The sequence below is a fragment of the Urocitellus parryii genome, chromosome 2 (genome assembly GCF_045843805.1).
Source record: "Urocitellus parryii isolate mUroPar1 chromosome 2, mUroPar1.hap1, whole genome shotgun sequence".
In the NCBI taxonomy this organism is placed as follows: domain Eukaryota; kingdom Metazoa; phylum Chordata; class Mammalia; order Rodentia; family Sciuridae; genus Urocitellus; species Urocitellus parryii.
In genome coordinates, this window is record NC_135532.1 from 79,354,642 (window position 1) to 79,380,056 (window position 25,415).

The 25,415-nt window shown below is 40.0% G+C and overlaps 1 protein-coding gene across 4 annotated transcripts in view; it reads left to right on the forward strand.

Annotated features, from left to right (window-relative positions):
* The first annotated feature begins 12,927 nt into the window (after positions 1-12,927).
* The window catches only part of Mphosph8 (M-phase phosphoprotein 8), a 51,840-nt gene continuing 39,352 nt past the window's right edge, over positions 12,928-25,415 (forward strand). For all 4 annotated transcript variants that reach the window (XM_026394944.2, XM_077792998.1, XM_026394945.2 and 1 more), the window contains exon 1: positions 12,928-13,228. In XM_026394944.2, coding sequence (XP_026250729.2) covers positions 12,998-13,228 — 231 coding nt within the window. In that variant the 5' untranslated portion in view covers positions 12,928-12,997. The remainder of the gene's footprint in view (positions 13,229-25,415) is intronic.

The following is a 25,415-nucleotide window of genomic DNA, read 5'->3' on the forward strand; positions in this document are numbered from 1 at the left end:
GCATTTCAATCAGCTTTACAACATCAACTAATGGCCAGGCCATACAGACATCCTGATATTTTTACAGAAAACAGAAATGAATCCTTCATAACTTGTGACAAGCTGGCTTCTAATCTAATGAGATAACTAGGCTAGGTATATCACTTTTCCCTCCTCCTCCTTCCCCCTGGACACTTACCCTGTTCTACTGGTCTCCCTTCTATTTTTATGATATGCTTTCATACCCAGAATCATTTTTTTAATGAGTTATTCACCAATATCTCTATTTACACACAATCCCTCAGAGATCACTTAACACATGTAGTGGTGACAAGGTTTTTAAAATAAATAAATAAAATCTTTGTCCCAAGCCAACCTTTGTGCTGAATTCTTCCAGAACTTTCTCCCGCACCCCTAGTGTCATCTTCAGAACACAGGCTGTTATGCTCGAATTCAGGACCCACAAAAGACCACCAGAGACCCAAGATCGATGTAAGCAGCAAAGAGGTGTTTATTGCCAGCTAGCTCGGTCCTCCGCGCGCGCGCGCGCACACACAGCAACTGGTGATGCTGAGAGGCCCCGAGCCCAGGGTTTGCAGCAGTTTTATACATTCTTTGGAGAAGGCAGGGACCTCACTTACATCATAGCATCTCTTAGCCAATCATCACACACCTCGGGAAAATCAAATAACAACTCTAAAATGATTAGCACATTCACTGGCGGGAACAAGTTGGGTAGGGGTGATTGGTCAGTACCAAAGGGGTATTCATTTGAACTGATTGGTTTGAGCCAAGAGGGGTGTACGTGCTGAACTACATGGTTTCCCAACATGTTATCAACCACCATAAACCACTGGGAGGGTTATCTAGCATCCCAGGTATTTCCCTGTCTCATGCTGATTGGTGGCTGCTAGGGGGTTGCTATGGATCCCTACCTAGCCTGACTGAGTCAGGGACACCTGGCACAGCAGATCTTTCCTGTGATTTGTAGATAAACAACTTAGCAGGGTGGGAATGTGCCTAGGAGTGCTCTGTGGGTTTTTCCAAGGACAAAGGTCATGTCCCTTCCTTGGACAGGCTTTGCTTTGAGATAGAGGCTGGTTTTTCAAGGCGGGGTGAGAAATGACAAGTTTTTAGCACTTTTCCCAGCACAGAAGTACTTAGCATGCATCTCTATTCACATTTCCCTTGGAAAGGTCTTGGGATTGTCTTCACTGATACTGAAGCCTCTGAAGACTGTCTTTGAAAGCTTCAAAGACTTCTCCCTGCTTCCTTCCTGTTGACCATGCTGGAGCTTCTGGCCATCATCATGGACCCCTTATTCCAAATTCAATGGTCCTGATCTCAGCAGCAGCTATACAGTGCCACAGCTGAGTTTAGAGACAATGGTCAACCTTGTTCCAGTGAGCAGGGAGAGACCCATTTTGGGAAATCCTGGAACTTAAAGGATCTACCGAAAGGGAGGAGGTGTTGAACTCCTTCCCCTCACCTTTTATTCATGCTTAATTGAGTCCAGGAGGACTACATAACTGTGAGGAGTCTAGCAGATGGAAGAGTTGCTAGTCAGCTAGGGAATCTGCATGAGTTTTCACGTATTCTTTGATGAGTTCATTAGATGATTCAGACACTGTTCTCCCAAAGTTCCTTAGTTCCTTGGTGACTTGGAGTAAAACAGAGGTAATGGGATGGAAAACAGACTTGAGAGTTGATGAAATATGGAGGCTGCTCAGGATAAAGGAGAGCATGGAGTCAAGGGTTTTCCAGATTTCTGGCTTGATGGTTGTCACCAGGGGGCAAAATTGCAATGTATGCAGTCAAGGGGAGAAATAAAGAATGTCCATACACTTCTGCCCCTTTCAATGCTTTATTCTCTCAAATTACTCAATACAGTTTCACTCTATAGGTTCTTAATCAAGAAAACAACAATCCTTAATGCTAGGCACTGCAATAGACATAATCAATTCACAGCAAACAATTCTAGATTAAATCTAAGCACTGCAAAATACACTTAATCTTGATAGGCTAATGACATACATTCCCTCTGCATGCTAAGTTCAAATGTCTTAAGCCTTAGGTTTTATGTCCAGTAGATGCACACTCACTGAGACCGCGGTGATCAGGTCCAGAACTAAGGCAGGCTTTTCCTGGTATGGCGTGGATGACCGGTTGAGGAGAGGGTCATAGGGAGAAGTTGCAGCTCTCACCAAGGTCCAGACCAGGTGGTAGAGTTTGAGAGCGGTGAGGATCACACAGAGGAACGATGATGAGTGATGGGATGTCAGGTCCTCATCAGGCTCTCCAGCTTGAGGGCATCCTTGTTTCAGCTGGCTGAATCTCTGTTCATTTGCACTATTATTTATACTAAATTTTGGTTTATTTTTTTTTAACCCCCCCTCAATCCTTATCAGCTACCATCGGATTTCTCAGTGACATCATTTACCCTGGGGTCAGAAACATCTGATATGGTGGTCTCCACCCTGATCTTCTCAACTTTCCCTGCCAGGGGCTCTGTTTACCAAAGTGAGGGGAAGTAACTTGTTTGAGGCCATATTGGAGGGCTCTGTTGGATGTGCCTGGCGAGACTGCAGGTTTCAAACTGGAGTTTTTTAAAAATGGAATTGCTTAGGCTCAGGCCTAAGGCCATTCTAAGAATGGTGTTGCAGACTTCATTCCAGAGGCCCTTCAGAAACCTCTTCTGAAGTCACAGCATCACAAGAATAACTTCCCAGTTTCTTAAAATGGTAGAGAGGAGGTTATGTTATTCTGTTCCCTCTGGCCTGAAAACATGATGTGAGGAAAATGGCTGTGCTTTCTTCTCTTCACCCTAACTGCAGCAATCCATCTCACCAGTCCTCTCATTATCAGCAAAGCCTCAGACCAAAAAGGATCCGGTGTCAGCAATCCATTATCCTCACTTCAGGGAAATATACATCCCTCCAAGAATCCTCGTGTGTCTCTTGCAGCTCACCTGGTGCCTAATGCCCCAGGTCAGGCTTGATTAATACAGTTTCAGAGGGTTTAGTCCATAGATAGCTTGCTCCATTCCTTGGGACTCAAGGTGATACAGAACATCATGGAGGGAGAATTTGGCAGAGGGAAGCAGCTTAGATAATGATCAGAAGGCAGAGATCAATTTTTTTTTTTTTTTAAGAATCAAGGTTTCTTTAAAATAACTTTATTTTATTTATTTATTTATTTACTTTTATGTGGTACTGAGGATTGAACCCAGGGCCTTGCATGTGCAAGGCGAGCACTCTACAGCTGAGCCACGACCCCAGCCCACAGGGATCAATTTAAATGTTATTTTCCTGTGTGTGTGTGTGTGTCGGGGGTTGGGGGTACTGGAGATTTAACCCAGGGGTGCTCCATAGTAGGCAAGTAAAGACTTTACTACCAGCCTTTTAAAATTTTTATTTAATTTTTTGTTGTTGTGTTTCCAGTGTTAGGAATTGAACCCAGGGGTGCCTTACCAATAAGCTATATTCCCATACCTTTTTGTTTTTGATTTTGAGACAGGGTCTCTCTAAATTGCTAAGGCTGGCCTTGAACTTGCAATCTTTCTGCCTCAGCCTCCCCAGTCATTGGGATTACATGCATGCACCAGCACACCAACCTATTTTACTTTTAAAAAACAAGATTAACCTATATTTTGATGTTGTCTGAAGGCCATCGAATGTCCTGGATTTTGTAAATCTAGAGAAAAGTTACAACTTGTATCTTTTCAATTGCTTTTCCCAGGAATAACTAACCTCATACTTAATCATTAAGATAAAAAAAAGGTATGTTGGCTAGCACAGTGACACACACCTGTAATCCCAGCAACTCAGGAGGCTAAGGCAGGAAGATCTCAGTTCAAAATTAACCTCAACAATTTAGCAAGGCCCCAAGTAACAGTGAGATCCTGTCTCAAAATAAAATTTAAAAAATGGTTGGGGGATGTGGCTCAGTGGTTAAGCCACCCCTGGGTTCAACAGTCAATCACTCGTAACAAAAAAATAAATAAATAAATAAATAAAAATAAATAAAAATCTGGGGACGTAGCTCAATGGTATATGGTACTGGGATTATAGTGTTGCCACACGTGGCCATGTATGTCTTTTTTTTGTTTGTTTTTTGGTTGTTGTTTGTTTTTGTTGTTTTGTTTGAGCACCCCTGGATCCAACCCTCAGTACAAAAAAAGATACAAAAGGCAACATTTGCTGGAAAACAGGGGGATAGTAAAAGACAACAGTTTTAATCCATTCAGTGACTTCAACCAGAGGTATCATCTACAGCCAAGCTAGTGGGAAACAAATATCCTCCAAAATTAATGATTTTTTAAGCAAGTAAAGCTGGGGTAGGGGGTCCCTTTAGGTTTTCCCTTGATTATTCTGTCACATCATACGTATATATACATACAAAATGTCATATGTATATATACGTGTACTTTTGTTATTCTTGTGGTGCCAGGGATTGAACCCAGGACTCACAGATGCTAGGCAAGTGTTCTGCCACTGAGCTACACCGGAGCCTATATTTGCATCTTATGCTTAACATTATATTTGTCATTCAACCATACTGTTGTTATTGATCACTCACAAAAATTTATTTATTCTGTGGATTTAGTATTTAATTACTGCATTTATTGATTCTATGAATGGGTGCAGTTGTAGCTTCCATTTTGGGGGTATTGTGAATAGTGCTACTCTGAACATTCTTGTAAGAAGAATGGCTGTCTTTTGAAAATTATTCATATATATATTTTTGGAGTACTGGAGATTGAACCCAGAGTCTTGCACACGCTAGGCAAGCACTCTCACTGAGCTGTATCTCTAGCCTTTTTATTTTGACAGGGTCTCACTTCGATGGGAAGGCTGGCTTTGAATTTGTGATCTTCCTGCCTCTGCCTCCCAGGTAGCTGGGATAATACTGTCGCCACACCTGGCCATGTATGTCTTTGTTTGTTTGGTTTTTGTTTGTTGTTTTGTTCCAGGGATTGAACCCAGGGGCACTTAATCCCTAAATCACATCCCCAGCCCCCCCCCCTTTTTTTAATTTGAGACAGGGTCTCACTCATTTGCTGAGGCTGGCCTCAAACTGGGATTCTTCTTCCCCACCCTGCCAAATTGCTGGGATTACAGGTGCATGCCTGGCTTCAATTTTTAAATATTTTTAAAATTTTTAATTAATATTTTGCAGTGCCAGGGATTAAGCTCAGGGCCTTATACTTTCTAGGCTAATGCTCTACCATTGAGACATAACTCTAGCCCTATAGTTATTTTTTATATCTTTTGAATAATATGATAGAATTAACAATGATTTATTTACATATCCATTTACATATCAGCATTATACGTCTACATTATTCTCTATTTCTCCATATATGCACCTTTACCAGAGAGCTTTACAGTTTCATTGCTTTCATGTTTTCTCTAGCATCCTTTTATTTCAATTTGAAGGACTCTTTTTAGTATTTATTGTTGGGCAGATCTAGTGATGATGGACTTAGCTGTTGTTTATCTTGGGAAAGTCTTGAATTTGTGATCTTCCTGCCTCTGCCTTCCTGCCTTCCTGCCTTCTTCTCCTCCTTCTCCTCTTTTTCTTCTTCTCCTTTTTCTCCTCTTCTTCCTCCTTCTTCCTCTCCACCCCCTCCTCCTCCCCTTCTCTTCCTCCTCCTCCTCCTTCTTTTTTTTGGAACTAGGGATTTATCCAGGGGCACTTTACCACTGAGCTATGTCCCCAGCCATTTTTATTTTTTAATTTTGAGACAGGATCTTGCTAAATTGGTTAGTGCCTCACTAAATTGCTCAGACTCTCTTTGAACTTGCGATCCTCCTGCCTCAGCTTCCCAGCTGGGATTGTTATGTGCCACCACACCCAACTACCTTCTTCATTTTTGAGTGACAGTTTTGACAGATAATATTCTTGGAAGGGGCTGGAGATGTGGCTCAGCGGTAGCGCGCCCGCCTGGCATGCGTGCGGCCCGGGTTCGATCCTCAGCACCACATACCAACAAAGATGTTGTGTCCGCCGAGAACTAAAAAATAAATATTAAAAATTCTCTCTCTCTCTCTCCTCTCTCTCTCTCCTCTCTCACTCTCTCTCTCACTCTCTCTTTAAAAAAAAAATATTCTTGGAAGGCAGATTTATTGAATTTTTTGTTCTCAATAAAATATTGTTGGATATGTTATTCTGTACTCTCTGGCCTGTAAGTTTTTTTTTCTAAAAAATCTGTCGATAATCTTACAGGATTTCCTTTCATATGAGTTCTCATAACATTGAGTCACTTTTTTTCTCGATGCTTTCAATATTCTCCTTGAACTTTTTGACAGTTTAATTATACCTCTGTATGAATATTTTTGAACTTATCAGAATTGGATTTTACTGAGCTTCTTGAATTTCTATGCCCATTTCTATCCTCATATTTAGAAAGGTTTGGCTTTTATTTATTTTAGTATGCCATGCTTTCTTTCATTCTTCTCCTTCTGATACTTCCATAATGCACATATTGTTCCAATTGATGGTGTCCCATAAACTTTGGCTCTGTTCACTTGCTTCATTTGTTTTATTTTTATTCCTCTCACTCAGAAATTTCTTTTTTCCTTTTTCTTTCCTTCCTTCCCTTCTTTTTGTGGTACTGGGGTGTTATAGTTTAGATATGAGATGTTCCCTAAAATTTGTGTATATGACAATGGAAGAGAGTTCAGAGGTGAAATGACTAGATGATGAGAGTTGTAACCCAATCGGTGGATTAATCACCTGATATGGATTAGCTGGGTGATAACTGAAGACAGGTAGGGTGTGGATGGAGGAGATAACACTCTCTCTTCCTCTACTTCCTTCCCCTTCCCCCTCCTTCCTAATTGTCATCTCCTGAGCTGCCTTCCTCCTCCAGACCAAAACAATGGAGTCAGCCATCTATGGACTGATACCTCTGAAACTGTAAGCCCCAAATAAACTTTCCCTTCTCTATGTTGTTCTTATAGGATCCTTTGGTCATAGTGATGAGAAGCTGATTTAAAAACAGAAATTGGTATTGAGAGTGGGGTCATTGCTGTGACTTACCTGACCATGTGGTTCAAAAGCCTTTGGAGCTAGTTTGAGAGAGGAAGAATTTTGAAAGGTTTAGAGATGTGAGGTGGAAAGATTTAAAATGTTGTAAGTGGAGTTTAATGGAAAATTCTGGTGGGAGCTCAGACAAAAATGCCACTAGGACTGTAGACAGTAAAGACTGGGATCATGAGGTTTCAAAGGAGGACTCTTTTGGAAATTGGACTAGAAGCTATTTTTGTTAGACTGGCAAAGAAATTGTCTACATTTTGGCCATGTCCTGAGACTTTCTGTGAGGCCAAATTTAAGGATGATGAACTAATTAAGCTGGTGGAGGCAATTTCAAGGCAGTCTGGAATTTAGGCAGTGCCATGGACAGACCACTCTCTTCTCAGGCTTAAGGGTATAAAAAACACCTGGTTTACACAGGGGTTCTAGGAAGTTGTTTCACTGTGCTCAGCTACACATGCATTTAAGTGCTGCAGCTGTAGTCCCAGGTGGCTTGGCTACTGCTTAATATGGTGGAAGACCGATAATTACAGCCTTTGAGACAGGAGTCCCCTGTGTTTCTGTTTTTCCTTTTTCTTAAAAAAAAAAATATGGTGGAAGACCAACCTTGGTATCAAATATGTGGTGATAATTCTGAAGGATTGCAGGATGCTAGAGTTAGGAGGTCATGAAGGCTTTCACAGATTTCAAAGGAAGGCTTGAGAGGTCAGGCAAAGTGCAGCAGGGTTGGAATCCCTGAAAGCTGCCCCTGAGAGGGTGATGCAATGAAGATGTGAGAAGGAAGCTGAAGTTGTAGTAACTTTAGACTAAAATATGTCAGTAATGTGGGGCATCAGTCAAGGAAAACTTAAGGAATCAAGCAGAAAAAAAGGCAAAACACAGGTTATATGGGCTGTAACAAGCAAGACCATAGGGGCAGAACTACAAAAACTCTAGAAAGCATTGTGATGCCATGTGCTCCACATGCTTGACACAGAACTATAGAGCTTGTTTGCCTAGATAAAATTTGGTCTTGCTTGATACCATTCCTTCTTTCTATGCCCCTATTTCTTTCCTGTGGAATGCAAATGTTTACTCTATGCCATTATTTATTAGATATAGGTAACTTGCTTTTGATTTTTACAGGGGTTCATGCTGAGAGTCTGCCTTCAGTCTCAAAGGAGATTTTGGACTTTACTTTTGGGTAATGCTTGGACTCTTAAAAATGTACTTGGCATGAGGTTTTGGGGGCCAGGGGTGGAATGTTACAGTTTAGATATGAAGTGTCTTCCAAAAGTTCATGTGCGAGATGATGAAAGAAGGTTGGGATGAAATGATGATGAGAGTTATAACCTAATCAGTGAATTAATCCCCTAATAAGAATTAACTGGGTGGTAGTTGAAGGCAGGTAGAGTGTGGATGGAGGAGAAAGGTCACTGGTGGCATGCACCTTTGGGAGTTATACTTTGAATGGAGCACGAGCTCGAGCTTTCGTGCTCTTGCTCTCTCTCTCTCTCTCTCCTTCCTGATTGCCATCTTCTGAACTGCTTTACTCCTCCACACCCTCTGCCATGATGTTCTGCCTCACCTCCTGATCAGAGAAATGGAGTCAACCATCTATGGACTAACACCTCTGAAACTGTGAGCACCAAATAAACTTTCCCTCCTCTATGTTGTTTTTGTCAGGTCTTTTGGTCATAGCAATGAGAAAGCTGACTAAAACATGGGGATTAAACCCAGGGTGTTCTATCTCTGTTTTCTTTGTTTGTTTTGAGGCTGGTCTTGAACTTGTGATCTTTCTGCTCAAACTTCCAAGTAGCTGGGATTATTGGTATATACCACTGCATCTGGATTACTCAATAATTTCAATTATTCAAATTATTTCAATTATTCAAAAATTAAATTACTCAAATCTGTCTTTAGGTTCACTGAGTCTTTTGCTTGGTCAGGCCTTTTTTTGAACCACTTTAGTGAATTTTTCCATTCAGTTATTGTATTCTTCTGCTCCAGAATTTGTTTAGTTCTTTCTTTTTTTTTTTTAAAGAGAGAGAGAGAGAATTTTTTAATATTTACTTTTTAGTTTTCGGTGGACACAACATCTTTGTTTGTATGTGGTGCTGAGGATCAAATCCTGGCAGCACGCATGCCAGGTGAGCGCGCTACCGCTTGAGCCACATCCCCAGCCCTGTTTAGTTCTTTCTTATAGTTTCTGTTCCTTTATTGATATTTGATTTTGCACATTGTTTTCTAATTTTGTTTAGTTATCTGGTTCTCTTTTAGCTCACTAAACATATTGAAGATGGTTATTATGGAGTCTTTGTCAGATAATTCATGGATCTGCATTTCTTTGGACTAGTTTCTGGAAATTTATGTAAGTATGTTATGTACTGGGGATTAAACTCAGGGCCTCACACATAGTAGTCAAGCGCTCTACTATTGAGCTACATCCCCATCCCTGAGATTTATTTTGTTCCTTTTATGGGGCCATGTCTCCCTAGTTTTTTTAAAGTCTACTAATCATTTAAGATTTAGAAATCTGAAAAAATAGTCACTTCTCCCAGTCTTTTTAGGATGGTTTTGCAAAGGGGATATCTTTGCCAATTAACCCAGGTAGAGATTCTGTAGTTCTTTTCCAGGTTACTCAGGGGATGCACCTCTCTGGGATTGTGTGTATAGTTTCCTAAAGAGATTTATTTGCTTGGTTCTTTTCTAGTGCTCATAATCTCTTGTTCCTCTGGTATCTTGCTAAGGTTCTACAGACCATAAAAAGCCATGCTGCTGCCAGGTGTGGTGGCATATGCCTATAATCCTAGCAGTTTGGGATTCTGAGGCAGCAGGATTGCAAGTTCAAAGCCAGCCTCAGCAATTTAGTGAGGCCCTAAGCAACTCAGTGAGGGCTGGGGATATGGCTCAGTGGTTAAGTTTGAGCAACCCTGGGTTCAATCTCTGGATTGAAAAAAAAAAAAAAAAAGCAGGGCTACTCACCTTTGTTCTCAGTGACCCCAATCTGGCCTCCAAATCCCTATTCCCATTAGCACTTCAAGTCCAAAGACTGAAACCTACTCTTCAGACAAACCCTGGTACCCAAAACAGCATAAACATTGGATGCAAGGTTCCCTCTTCTCCTACTCTGCCAAAGGAAAAGACATCAGACAAGACAGGAATCTGGAAATTTCTCTCAGTTACACTGAAGCAGGTTCCTCTCACTGACTTAACTAAATTCATTTTGTTTCTCTGATCCATTTGGTCTCTCTGACCCCGTTTTGAGTTTTGACTTGTTTCCTTTTTCTTTTTGAGTTCTTCTGAGTCATATTTTCCTGTACTTACCTTGGATTCCAAGACCAGTGCACCTGGATCGATGAAAATCTTATGACAAAAGACTAAAACTACTTTCCAAGCAACACCTACCTTCTTAGTGCCAATAAAGCACCTCATGTCTAATCCTGACTGCTTGATCAAGATTGCACGTTTTGTCAGTTCTACAAACACCCAACCTTTGCCTTTGTTTTCCTCTTCCATAAAACCTCATAGTTCCTTCCTTGAAGACATTAGGTAATTAGACCTCTCTGTTCTTTTCAGTGCAGGCACACTAAAGAATAAAGCTTCTTTCTTGTCCTTACCACCACTTAACTCTTCAACTGGTTTTCTGGGATGGGTGGCTGAGCCTGGTCTGTTGCCCTAACTCCAGGAAAAACACCAGAGTGCTGGGAAGTGGTTAGAATAACAAAGAATCCTTGTCAACCACTTGTCAGGTTCTTCTGAACCCTTTTCTCAACTAGCCTTGTCCTTTGGGCTTCTGTGTTCATCTTTGAATCCCCAGCCTTTGTGTGTTTGTGTGCTGCTAGGGATTGAACCCGGGGGCACTTAACCACTGAGCTACATCCCCAGATTTTTATTTTTTATTTTAAGACAGGGTCTCACTAAGTTGCTGAGGCTTGAGTTGAACTCTATCTTCCTGCCTCAGCCTCCTGAGTCTCCTGGATAGCAGGCATGCACCACTGCACATTGCACATTGTGCTACCCCACATTCTGGATTTGTCTGATTGTATTTCCTTTTCCTTTTTCTCTTTTATCACATAAACTCATAATCAGTAGTAAAGGTTTGAGTAGATCAAGGATCAACATTATTTTGAACAGAAGTTATGTAATCTAGTTCAACTTTTACTAATGCTAATAGTCAATAGGTTTTCCATGAGGAGTTAGGTTTCCCTTACAACAAGTAATCTGTGGAGATGCTGAGGTACCCCGCAAATATTCAGTTCCTCAACAACCACTCACCTACAAGTTTGGTTCCCTGGATTTTTGCTCTCAATGCTGGGGATCAAGCCAGTGAATTACACCCTCCAGTCCCCCTATTTTTTCATGCAATATTGTGATTTCCTAATTCGAACTTTTCTTCTATTCTTATTTACTGGAATTATTCTGTAAAAATTAGTTTTCTCACAACAACTAATTGTTATTTGGTTATATTTTTTACAAAATCTAAATGTTGGAATTGTGCATTTTCCATTATTCTGAGGGGTCCTGGGAATGCAGAATCAATGCTTTGTTGATTTAAAAAAAAACTTTTTTTAAGTTATAGATGGACACAATACCTTTATTTTATTTATTTATTTTCATGTGGTGCTGAAGATCAAATCCAGTGCCTTACATATGCTAGCTAAGTATTCTACCACTAAGCTACAACCAGAACCCTGTTCTGTTGATCTTTGTATTTCTATTTCTAATGCCTAGTCTTGGTACATAGTATGTGTTTATTAGTTAAACAAATAATAACTAACTCAAAGAGCTAGTGATTCTTTCCAATGGGTTTCGGCTTCAGAGACTTGTCAGTGAGGCCCATCTTGTAAAATTAAGTCCACTATTCAAAGAAATATAAATTAAAAGGCAAAAATTAAAAAGCAAACAACAATAATAAAAACTTGCTACCATAAAGACTTCAATTATTTGAATTTCAAAGTGATAAGAATATTTTATCCATATGTGGATTTTCCTAGCAGTGTTTTGCTTTGGGTGGCTACCAATTATTCATATTCTGAACATATCCTTTTAGTTTTCATTTAATTAAATTGTTTTATTTTGGTACTGGGGATTAAACCCAGGGGTGCTTGATCACTGAATCATATCCCCATCCCCTTTTATAATTTTTTATTTTGAGACAGAGTCTAAGTTGCTCAGAGTCTCACTAATTTGCTAAGGCTGGCTTTGAACTCCTCCAGTCTCAGTCTCAGACTCATGAGCATTTGGGATTACAGACGAGCGCCACTGTACCCGGCTATTTTATTTTCAATAATAATAAGCAGCACTAGAACTTGGGAAATAAATGCTCTTTATTTTTAAATAATACTCATTAGAAGTGAAAAAACAATACTCACTGAAACATACCAGCTCTATGAGTTATAGTTAATAGGCTTACTGACACCTTGTAAACCTATCCCAAACCATACATATTTATCTATATATGTGCTTGTGTATATATGTATGTGTATATACATATATATGTACACACACACACACACACACACACGTACCGGCATCCGTTCGGTCCTGCTGGGGTCTGACAGCAGGCTGGGTCCAAGAAAGGGTCAGCCACTTCCAAACGTCGGCGCCTGGGACGTCCTTTCCGACAAGTCTGTACCGCTGGGTCTCCCCCGCAAACCCACACCCTCTCACCTCCTTCTCTAACCCCTGCAAGCCCGCGCGCTGTCGCAGTCCCTCCCAATCCCCTCCCAATTCCCTCCCCCAAACAGCGTTTTTCCGCCCCGGGCGCCCAGCCACCCGCCCACCAGCTTCCCGTAGGCTGTGCCGGCCTCTGGAGCGCCCGCCTTTACCCGATTGGTTACTGCATGTGTCACTCCGGGGCTTGGAGTCCACCATTGGCTGGTTTTCCTCACGGCCGCGTCACGCCGCCTAGGTGGATTAGGGCCGAGTGCGGGGCGCTAGGATCTGTAAGGGTGTGTGTCGCAGTCGGTTTTCCACCGCGGTTTACAGGGGTCCTAGGATGGCGGCGCTACCGCCCATGCCGGTTGCAGAGGGTGCGATTGTGACCGTAGTACCTGTGTCGGGTGCCGACAGCTATGGTGAGTCACCTAAAGTCGAAGGAGAAGGAGTTGGAGTAGCGGGCGAAGAGAAGGACTCATCCACGAGAGGAGCGGAGGCCTTTGGGGACAGCGAGGAGGACGGGGAAGATGTGTTCGAGGTGGAGAAGATCCTGGACATGAAGACCGAGGGGGTATGTGGTAGGGGGCACGTGGAGGGGAAAATAGGCGTGAGGATCTGCACTGGGAGAAGCGTCGTGGCGTGAGGGTTTGGGCGAGGAAGATGGGGAGGGGTCCTGCATGAGGCTCTGGTTGCAGGGAGGACACGAAAGTGGGTCCCGACCTGAAGGGAAGGGTAGTGAGGATCGAGAAGGGAGTCCTGGCTTGAGGTTTGGTTAGGGAGGATGGGACTTGGATGGAGAGGGAGTCCTGGTGTGTGGCCGTTTGGGGAGGACTGGGAGGGATCCTGACCTGGTGGACAGTGCGGGAGAGTAGAAAGGGAGGGTAGGGAGCTCCGGGGCCCGGCAGGGGAGGACTACAGCTGGAAACACCAGCTGTGCGGACACAAAACAGGAGGAGAGGAGGAACAAGCCCGTCTGAGCTAAACACAAGCATGAAATATCCTGATAGAAAGCAGAATGATATCCCCGGACTCTTCGGGCCACGTTGGTGAAGGATGCTTCAGGAAGTTTTAAGTGTTCTTTTGGCAGAAGAGTTAATGCAGTTTGGGATGTGATGGGTGAGGATCGCAAGGGTGCAGATGACTGGTAGGACTTAATGTTGTCATCAGTATTCAGGTTCACGGGGCCGCTGCTGTGTGCTACAAAGGAGTGATAGTGAAAAATAATGCTGCTTTTCTTAGTCCATTATACATTCCGTCGTCCCCGTGTTTTCTGAAACCAGAATCCATTCTCTGGCTTAAAATCTTAGGGAATTCCCAGTTGTCCTCGAATAAAACCCCAGTGTCACCAAGAGGGTGACATTGCAAACACCTTTTGTGCACTGAAGTTCTCCTAGCCTGGACTGTTATTTTTCATCTCTTGGTGATCCTTCTCATTCTTTCAAAGTTCATTTCTATTTAAAAGCCTTTTTTGACTGCGATTCCTGCAGAGTGAGGTGCTTTCTCATCTCTGCCTTTGCTCTTCCTTGTTTGGACCTCTGTTAACGCATTTAAGGTATTATCCTTTATATGTTTTGTCTGTCCTGCTCTAGATTTTGGGCTTTTTAAATCTGGGGGATAGCCAGGCACAGTGGTGTTGCATGCCTGTAATCCCAGTGGCTAAGAAGCTGAGGCAGGAAGATCATTAGTTCAAAGCCAGCTTCAGCAACTGAGAAGTGCTAAGCACCTCAGCAGAGACTCTGTCTCTAAATAAAATACAAAATAGGACTGGGGATGTGGCTCAGTGGTTGAATACCCCTGAGTTCAATCCCAGGTACCACCCCCCGCCAAAAAAAAAAAAATCTGGGGGATAGCCAGCCTGCCAGTGTGTAATCCCAGCATCTCAGGAGCCTGAGGCAGGAGGATTGCAAATTCAAAGTCAGCCTCAGCAATTTAGTAAGGCCCTCAGCAATTTAGGGAGACCCTGTTTCAAAATGAAAAATTAAAAGAGCTGGATATGTGGCTCAGTAGTTAAGCTCCCCTGTGTTCAATTCATGGCACACACACACATCCCATAAAGAAATTTGGGGAATATATGATTTTTATTAATCTTTGCTAGTTCATTGTCCAGCATGTAAGTAACACACAGTATCTGCTTTGTGTGTATCAGATTTTTAAATGAGTGAATGAACTGTGGGCTTGGGGGAAGAAACACACTGGACAGAGGAAAGCATAGATAATAGGGAAATAACCTGTTTTAGTAGGTAGGTATGAGATGACCAAACACCTTACAATCTTATTCATCTTCTTGTCTGATATCTCCCATTTGACATATGTTGCCTTGTGTTATTTATTTTTTTTATCCATTCAGTCAGCATACATTTTCTATCAACTACTGTGTGCCATGTTGTCCTGATGATATAGATATTATTTGGAGCATGCACAGTAGCTGACATTGGAAAGTTCTGTCCAGAGAATTGAAATCTAATATTATTAATATTATCATTGGTTGCAGTGAGTAAAGGTAGGATTTTTTTCCCTTTTTCTCTTATTTTAGTGCTGGGAATTGAACCCGGGGCCTTGTGCGTGGTAAGCCTGTGCTTTACCACTGAGATACTCCCAACCAAGATAGAAATATTTTTATGTATAATTTCCCCCAAACAATTGTGAGCACCTTAAGATGAGAGGAGGAGCCAATCTGAGACTGTTTTGGCTAATATTTGGTATTAGGAGGGTAATATTTTCAGAAGTAAGATGACACATAGTTTTTTTTTTAAAGAGAGAGAGAGAGACAGAATTTTTAAATATTTATTTTTCAGTTTTCGGCGGACACTACATCTTTATATTTATGTGGTGCTGAGGATCGAACCCAGCGCCCCACGCATGCCAGGTGAGCACATTACCGCCTGAGCCACATCCCCAGCCCAACACATAGTTTTTAATTTTGCCAATGTCAAAGAATTGTAGGCAATGTATTTTAAGTTTCATCTTTTAGTCTAAAGTAGATGAAACAAAGAAATGTAAAGGTGTAAGGTGGTGAAGGAGAGTTAGACTTTTTTTTTTTAAATATTGTTTTAGTTGTCAATGAACCTTTATTTTATTTATTATATGTGATGCTGAGAATTGAACCCATTGTCTCACACATGCTAGGCAAGTGCTCTACCACTGAGCTAGAACCTCAGTCCCGAGAGAGACTTTAAAATGTAAAGTTGAGTTAAAATTCTAGTTCTTAAGACCTTGGATTTTTGGTGCTCTTGTGAATGAGTGGTGTATAAATTGAAAGGTATTAGTTCAACAGAACAGGAAGGTGGCAGTTTTATTTATTATTGCTAAGTGAGCTGGACCATTGGTCAGCCATCTACCTGTTGACAAACTTAAGGGTCCTGAAAGTGGTTCATTAGGCCTTCTTATGGTCTAGATATTCGAATTTAATCGGAAACCCAACTGAGTCACTTTTTGCTAATTTATACATTTTATATGTGTATGTGTATGTGTGAGTGAGTCTAAACGTGTGTGCATACTAGGGATCAAATCTAGGGCTTCACACATTCTAAGCAAGCACTGTACCACTGAACCAGACCCTCTATCCCTATGTGTAATTTTTTTGATTTTTGTGTCTTAGCCTCCCAAGTTACTAGGATTACAGGTGTGTACCACCATGGCCAGTTTATATGTATTGTTTTTTTGATTGCTAACTGAATGTTTGAATAACCAATCTGAAAACTGGCCATATTCTCAGAAGGCAGAGGCAGGATGATTGGAAGTGGGAAGGCAGCCTGGGCAATTTAGTGAAACCCTGTCTCATTGATAGCTCAGTGATAAAACACCGCTGGGTACAATCCCCCAGGCCAAAAAGTAAAAAAAGTTCCAATATGTTTATATGTATACTTCATTGCCACCTGTATGTTATTTATAACTTACTTAGAGTAATAGAGTAAACAAAGAATAAAAATTCTAATGTAAGAGCAGGAACAGATGTCACTAAACATTTTAAATTGAGTTGGCATATTCTATGAATTTATACACAGGATTTATCTATACAATTAAAATTGTATAGATAATTGTGGTACTGTATAAAATGATGGAAGCAGATTGGGCACTCAAGGGAAATTAGGGATTGACTGAGCAGAGGGGTTGTAATTCCAGGAGAATGGAATAAGGTAAACTAGGGGTCCCATTTGTCACTTCATTGGCCTGCAGACTTGTTTTATTTGACACACTGTTTTTTGTTGTTTTCTGAGATTGAAATTAGCTGCTAACATTTACATTTCAGGAATTTTCACATTAAAAAAATTCTGTATGTGAGGCTTTTCTTAAAAATTGCAAATGGATGGGGCTGGGGTTGTGGCTCGTGGTAGAGTGCTCACCTCCCACGTGAGAGGCCCTGGGTTCAATCCTCAGCACCACATCAAAGAGTAAAATAGAGATATTGTGTTCAATTACAACTAAAAAATAAATATTTTTTTAAAAATTGCAAATGGTAACAATCGGACTCTTACCCTCTATTTCATCTTGCTCTCCACAGTTCTACAATGCACTATTACTGCCTTCCAGACTTTCTAATCCCTGCCAATTTCATTCATTTATTTAACTTCTGGAGAACATAGAGAAGCTCTTGGGAAAAGGGAATGGTAAGAGATTGGAACAGTGCCAGACCACATGTAAAGCTTAATATGGACAACATTTTATGGATAAAATGGTTCTTCTTTTTAAAACTTGCCAACACTCTGTGTGCCCACATTTTCTAATAAAAAATTTTAAACGAGGGCTGGGGTTGTGGCTCAGTGGTAGAGCATTTGCCTCATTTGTGTGAGGCACTCGGTTCGATCCTCAGCACCTCATAAAAACAAAAATAAAGATATTGTTTCCATCTACAACTAAAACAATATATTTTTTTTTAAATTTCTTTTTCTTTTTAGAGAGAGAATTTTTTAATATTTTATTTATTTATATTTTAGTTTTCGGGGGACACAACATCCCTGTTTGTATGTGGTGGCAAGCGCACTACTGCTTGAGCCACATCCCCAGCTCCCTAAAACAATATTTTTTTTAAAAAGTTTTAAATGAGAATAAAGCATCTAAAATTTAAAGAATATATGTAATATAATTCAAAATACCTTGGCTGATTTTTCTCTCAAGGAAATGGCTTGTTGAAATCCTTGTGATGAAAATTGGCTTTGAGGAATGGTATTAACACTGAATTTTGGGCTGGGGTTGTAGCTCAGTGGTAGAGCGCTCATCTGGCGCGTGCAGGGCCCTGGGTTCAATCCTCAGCACCACATTAAAAAAAAAATAATAAATTAAAGATATTGTCAACTACAACTAAAAAATTAAAAAAACAAACACTGAATTTATATATTTAACCATATCCTTTCCTTTAGTTTGTTGTCACCTGTACTTTTTGAGTTTTTAGAAAAATTGAGTCTGACATGTTATGACATATGTCATGTTCTAGTTTCAGTTAAATTGAAATCATTTTTGCATAATAAACTGATACTTTTTCTGATATTTGTGGTATTTTTATATTATTTAGTAGGTAAGGATTATTTTTTAAAATTTTACAACTAGTTCTAGAAATGCCTATTTTTTGGGCTGTCCTAGACATCCAGTCTATTGCAACACTTTACAACTAAATCATATTCCCAGCTCTGTCTGCATTTTTGTTCAATAATATGTTAGTGAGATTAATCTAAATTGTGTGAGAGTTATTGTTTCTTTCATTTTCATTAGTGAACAGAATTCTAGTATATGAATGTATTAAAATCTGTCTTGCGGGGGGCACTAGGAATTGAACTCAGGGGCTTTCTACCACTGAGCCACATCCATAGCCTTTTGTATTTTTCTATTTTGAGACAGGATCTCACTAAATTGCTGAGGCTGGCCTGGAACTTTAAATCCTCCTGCCTCAGTTCCCCAACTTTCTGGGATTACAGGTGTGTGCCACTGTGCCCAGCAAGATCTCTTTTCTACTACTATGGGTGGGCATTTGGACAATAGCTTTATTTTTTTTGTTTTTTGTTTTTTAATTTTTTTATACCTTTATATTTACTTTTTTTTTTTTTTTTTTTTATGTGATGTTGAGGATCAAACCCAGGGCCTCACACATGCCTTGCAAGTGCACTACCACTGAGCTACAATTCCAGTCCCTGGGCAATGGTTTTTGACTGTTGTAATGCTAATCATCATTGAACATGTCTCCTAGTATATTGTGCATGTACATTTCTCTTGGTATACAAACCTAGGAATGGAATTTCTTGGTCATAGGTATATGTTTATCTTCAGCTTTTGTAAAGGTTGGGCGAACGTCGGGGGGAAAAGACCACCAAGAGACCGTCTCATGCAACAGCAAAGGGTTTTATTGGGGATCCAGCATGCTGGGGCTCAGAGCTCACTCCAGAGGAGCAGAGAACAAAGAGCCCCGAGAACAACTTGAGCAGGGTTTATATACATTTTTTAGAGAGCGCAGGGACTTTACATACATCATAGCCTCCTTCAACAAATCATCATACACCGCGGGAAAATCAAACAACAACTCTCAAACATGATCAGCACATTCATTGGCGGGAACAGGTCGGGCGGGGGTGATAGGTCAGTCCTAAGAAGGGGTATACATTCAAACTGATTGGTTTAAGCCCTGAGGTGCATACGTGCACGGTGTCCGGGTTGTTAAGCAACTAAGTGGTCAGGGGGGGATTTCGACACACATCTAATGGGCAGTTCCGGGAATTGTCTTAACTGCCACAGGAATTTCAGGTTCTGAGTGCACCTTAGGAACTTTACAAAACCTGGTCCTTCATATTTTAATTTCAATTTCTTTTATACTTTCATTTTAAGTGGAAACTGTTTTTGAATATGGTTGGACCAATTTACACTACCACCAGTGGTTGATGAAAATTTTAATTGTATAGTTATATTTTTAACTAGTAGCGGTGGGTATGTAATGGTATTTTCTAGTTTTTGTTTGTATTTTTATAGATCTTAACATTAGTAATCAATATTGAAAATATTGAACATCTTCTCTTACATTTATTGTTCAGTTGATTTTCTTTTATGGAGTACTTTTTCAAATCCTTTTTTTACCTATTTCTTTTTTATTGATTTGTTGGAGACTTTTACATACTCTGAATTCAGTTCTTCCGTACGTTAAAAATCTTGTGTGTGTGTGTGTGTGTGTTGGGGGGTACAAAAGGGATTGAACCCAGGGCCTTGAGCATGCCAGGCAAGTGCTGTGTTGTTCAGCTATATTCCCAACCCCTAAATAGCTGGAATTACAGGAATGTACCATCTTGTCTTTAAAAATAATAATAATAATAATGATAATAATTAGGAATGGGGTTGTGGCTCAGTGGTAGAGTGCTTGTGTAGCATGTGTGAGGCACTGGGTTTGATTCTCAGCACGATATATAAATAAATAAATAAATAAATGTCCACTGATAACTAAAATATATTTTTTAAAAAATTATTTTAGTTGTAGATGGACGATACCTTTATTTTATTTATTTACTTTTATGTGATGCTGAGATCGAATCCAGTGCTTCACGCTTGCTAAGCAAATGCACTACCACTGAGCTACAACCCCAGCCCCTATATATATTTAAAAAAAAAAATAATTAATTTACTTTGTAGTGCTAGGGATGGAAACCTAACCTTCCACTTGGTAGACAAGTGTTTTACCATGGAACCATACTACCCACCCCAAATCTTTCTTGTAGTAATATTTAATCTTAAAGCTTGATGTTGAGTACTTTTTGTGTCTTATTGAGAAATCTTTCTGTATCCTACATATTTTCTATGGTTTTCTTTTCTAGGAGCTCTATTTTGCCTTTCACATTTTGTATTTATACTTAACTTAGAAATGATATTCTACATAGTATAATACAGGGGTCAGGTTTTATGAGGAAGTCCTTATTGTTGATTTTTAATAATACCTTGGAAGTTGTAGGGTAAACATGTCAGTTTCCTTCCAGGGTGATGTGGTTTGAATATGAGGGATCTGCCAAATGTTCCCATGCTAAGGCAGGAGGTGAAATGATTATGAGACCTGTGACCTGATCAGTGGATTAATCCATTTAGTCCATTATCTGGATTAATAATTTTATGGACTGACTGGGTGATAACTGTAGGCAGGTGGGATGTAGCTGGAGGAAGTAGGTCTCAGGGAGCATCCTTAGAAGGGTTTATCTTCTCTGAAACCCATTCCCCACCTTCCTCTGCTTCCTGGTTGCCTTGAGATGAGGCAGCTTTCCTCTGATCTACTCTTCCTCCAAAATGTTTTGCCTCATCACAGTCCCAGAGTGATGGAATCAGCTAACCATGGACTGAATCCATGATTCCCCAAATAAACTTTTTATTTTCTAAGTTGTTCTTGTCAGGTATTGGTTACAGGGATGAAAAATGGATTAATACATGTGTTAAAAACTTTTGAGATTTTTATTAGGATTTGCATTGAATCTCGATATATTTAAGGTCAGTTTCTTTCAATAATCTTATACCTTTCTAGGTAGAAGTCTTTATAACTTTTTTTAAATTTATTTTTAGTTGTTTGAGAAAGTATTCTTGTGTTGCTCAGGCTGGCCTAAAATTCTCTGTCCTCCTTTCCCAGCCTGTGGAGTAACTGGGATTATACAGGTGTGTTCTGCTATATCTACCTCATATCATTTTGCCTTTTTTCCATTCTGGGAATTGAACCCAGGGGCTTTCTACCTCTGCATCACATCTCCAGCCCTTTCTATTGTTTATTTTGAGGCAGGATCTTGCTAAGTTTTTGATACTGGCCTCCAGCTTACCATTTTCCTAGCTACTTATATATATTTGATAGATGGACACAATACCTTTATTTTATTTATTTATATGTGGTGTTGAGGATTGAACCCAGTGCCTCACATACCTAGGCAAGCAATCCACCACTGAGCTACCACCCCAACCCAACTTCTGTTTATCTTTTAAGATTAATTTCAGTTTACTTGAATTTTGGTCAGAGAATTCTCTATGTTATACTCTTTGAAATTTATTCAAACTTTTTTCTCCCCACTACTGAGGAGTGAACTGAGGGACTTGCCCACCCTAGGCACATGCTCTACTGCTCTAGCATTGTTCTATATCCCCAGGCCTTTTTTTTAAATATTTTTTTTTAGTTATAGGTGGACACAGCACCTTTTTATTTTATTTATGTGGTGCTGAGGATCAAGCCCAGGGCCTTACACATGTGAGATGCATGCTTTACCACTGAGCCACAGCCCCAGCTCTCCCCAGGCCTTTTTATTTTTATTTTGAGACAGGGTCTTACTAAGTTGTCCAAACTTGGAATCTTACTGAGGTAGCTGGGTTATAGGCATGTGCCACCAAGCCTGGTTGAGACTCCTTTCCTTCTTTCTTTTTCATTTCTTCTTTCCATCCTTCTGTGCTGGGAACTTAGGGCCTTATGTATGCTGGACAAGTGGTCCACCACTGAGAGCTACATCCCCAGACCTTCCTTTCTTCCTTTCTTTTTTTTTTTTTTTTTGAGATGGGGTTTTGCAGTGTTGCCCAGGGTGGCCTTAAACTACTAAACTCAAGTGATCCTCCTCCTTCAACTTACAGAGTAGCTGGGCATGTCCCAATGTGCCAGGCTTAAGCATTAAATTTATGACTGTATTCATAGTAAAGTTTACTAGTTTTTTGGCTACTTTATTTTAATTATCAGAAAAATTGTAAGAATTATATAGGATCTCTTATATATCTTCACCCAGATTTCCCAGTTATTAATAATATATCAGGGCTGGGGTTGTGGGTGACTCAGTGGTAGAGCACTCGCCTAGCATGCATAAGGCACTGATTTTTCAGCACCACAAAAATAAATAAAGATATTAAAAATAATTTATCATGTTTGCTTTATTTTTTCTGGCCCACTTGATATTAAGTATTGTTTTTAAAAACTACATTGAATGACAAATTTGCATTTTATTTTATTTTGCTGGGGATAAAATCCAGGACCTTGCACATGCTATGCAAGTGCTTTACCTGTGAGCTACATCCCCAGTGCCAGAATTTTTACTCACATACAAGCAAACAATATCATACATTCCTGTGACCTGTTATTGGTAAATTAGCATATTTCTATACTCTACAATAACGATATACTTCTTCCATATTGCTTTCTTTTAGGCAGTATTTCATACTACTAAGATTACTTTTCTTCCCCATTCCCTTATAATTTAAGTTTCTTAAACAAAAATACTGTCTAATCTGTTTTAGTTCTTCAATTTTAACTAACCTTCATAAATGCTCTTACATTCTCATCTGATATAACATTGTTCTCCCCCCACTTAGTTATTGTTGCTAAATTATAAAATATTATTGATGTTCCACAGATGACAGAATGATTGAAGGAGTGAGTATGACTGTTATGGGTTGCATTCGAGGTGTCCCCCAAAAGCTCATGTGTGAGACAATGCAAGAAGGTTTAGAGGAAAAATGATTGGGTTATAAGAACCTTAATTGAATCAGTGAATTAATTCCCTGATGGTCATTGAGTGGTAATTGAAGGCAGGTGGGATGTGGCTGGAGGAGGTAGGTTCTATATATGGATTTGGTGGCTTTGGTACTATATATTTGTATTTGGCAAGTATAGGTGTCTCTTTGCTTTCGTCATGTGAGCCTCCTCCTTCCACCATACTCTTCCATCATGTTGTTCTGCCTCACTTTGAGCTCCAAGGAATGGAGCCTGCTGCTGTGGATTGAAACCTCTGAAACCATGAGCCCCCAAATATACTTTTTCTCCTCTACAGTTGCTCTGGTCTGGTTCTTTAGTCACAGCAGCAAAAAAACTGACTAAAACAATGACTGAACTGGACGCCTACCTGTAATCCTAGCAGTTCAGGAGGCTGAGGCAGGAGGATCATGAGTTTAAAGCCAGCCTCAGCAAAGTCAAGGTGCTAAGCAATTCAGTGAGACCCTGTCTCTAAATAAAATACAAAATGGGGCTGGTTTTGTGGCTCAGTGGTCAAGTGCCCCTGAGTTCAGTCCCCAATATCTGCTCCCCCAAAAGACTGAAAGGTAAAGTGACATATCAGGGTAGCACAGAGCATGGAGTTGGGTTCTTTGTCTCATGAATTTGAAGAATAAAATCCACAAAGGGGAGAGCAAAGTAACAGGATTTATTAGAGTAATAGAAAGCAGATCTCCCAAAAAGAGATACTCAAGAGCAGCTGTTGTCTAATAGTTTATATAGAATTGTAAGTTTAAGAAGTTAGCCCCCTGCCCAGCCCTGGGTAAGGCATTCTGTGTCCATGAGGTATTCATGCAGCCTTTAGTATAATCAAAATATTAATCAGGTATTTTTCTTTCTTTGAAGAGGCATGGACTGGGGCTGGGGATGTGGCTCAAGCAGTAGCGTGCTCACCTGGCATGCGTGAGGCCCGGGTTCGATCCTCAGCACCACATACAAACAAAGATGTTGTGTCCGCCGAAAACTAAAAAATAAATATTAAAAAAATTCTCTCTCTCTCTCAATTAAAAAAAAAAAAGAATGAAGAGGCATGGACTTCCTCAAATGTCCTGATTTAAAAATAAGTTTTTTGTAAGTTTCTTAGCAAATAACTCCAGGTGCCCTTTGTGTTCTACTGCCCTAGAAGTTACCCAGGGGCCCATCTCCCTATCCTCCCAGCCTTCTCTCTTCCTCTTAATGTCATCAGTTCTTGGCAGTCAGCTTGGAACGTTATTTAGTTGAGATAGTGTCTTAACTGTGTTGTCCAGGCTGGTCTTGAACTTCTGGACTCAAGGGATCTTCCTGCCTTGGCTTTCTGAATAGCTAGGACTATAGGTGTGTGCTGCCATATCCAGCTTGTGAAGTTTATTGCTTTAATGGTAGTATGAATAAAATCAGGCTCCTATTAAATATATTGCTATATGGTGTTCTGCAGTTCATTTGGACAACTGTGTTGTATGTTCTTGCTTCTCAGTGAGATTGCGAATTGAGCAGAAAAGATACACCAGAATCTGGAGAAGCAAACATTTGGAATATGACAAAGATTTAATAACCATGAAGTATTAGAAAGAAATTCTCATCATGCATACCTGTAACCCCAGCAACTCAGGAGGCTGAGGCAGAATGATTTTTGCAAGTTCAAGACCAGCCTGAACAATTTAGTGAGCCCCTCAGCAACTTAGCAAGAACCTTTCTCAAAAAATTAAAAGGACTGGGGATGTGGTTAAGTGATAAAAGACCCCTAAGTTCAATCTTTAATGCATAAAAAAAGAAAAAAGAAATTCTTAAAAGTGAGCAAGAAAAATGGGCAAAAGATGCAACCGGTAAATAAAGGTCTTTTTTAAAATTGTGGTTATATCACAAAATTAGCCATTTAGCCACTTTTAAGTATACAATTCAGTGACATTAATTACATTCCCTGTGTTGTGTAACCATCACATTATTTCCCAAACCCAGACACCCATTATCCTAGAGACTCTTACCATTAAACAGTAACTTCCCATTCTTTCTCCTCCCTTCCCCTATTCCCCAGTAACCTCTACTTTCTTTCTTAGTGAATTTGCCTATTGTAGGTACTTCATGTGTGAAATAATAAATATTTGTCTTCTTGTATCTAGCTTATGCGTAGTTCACTTAGCATATTTTCAAGGTTCATTTATATTGTAGTATATAACAGAATTTCCTTACATTTTAAGACTTAATAATATTCCATTGTATGTATTGCATTTTTTTAAATTTTTTTTTATTGTTGGTTGTTCAAAACATTACATAGTTCTTGATATATCATATTTCACACTTTGATTCAAGTGGGTTATGA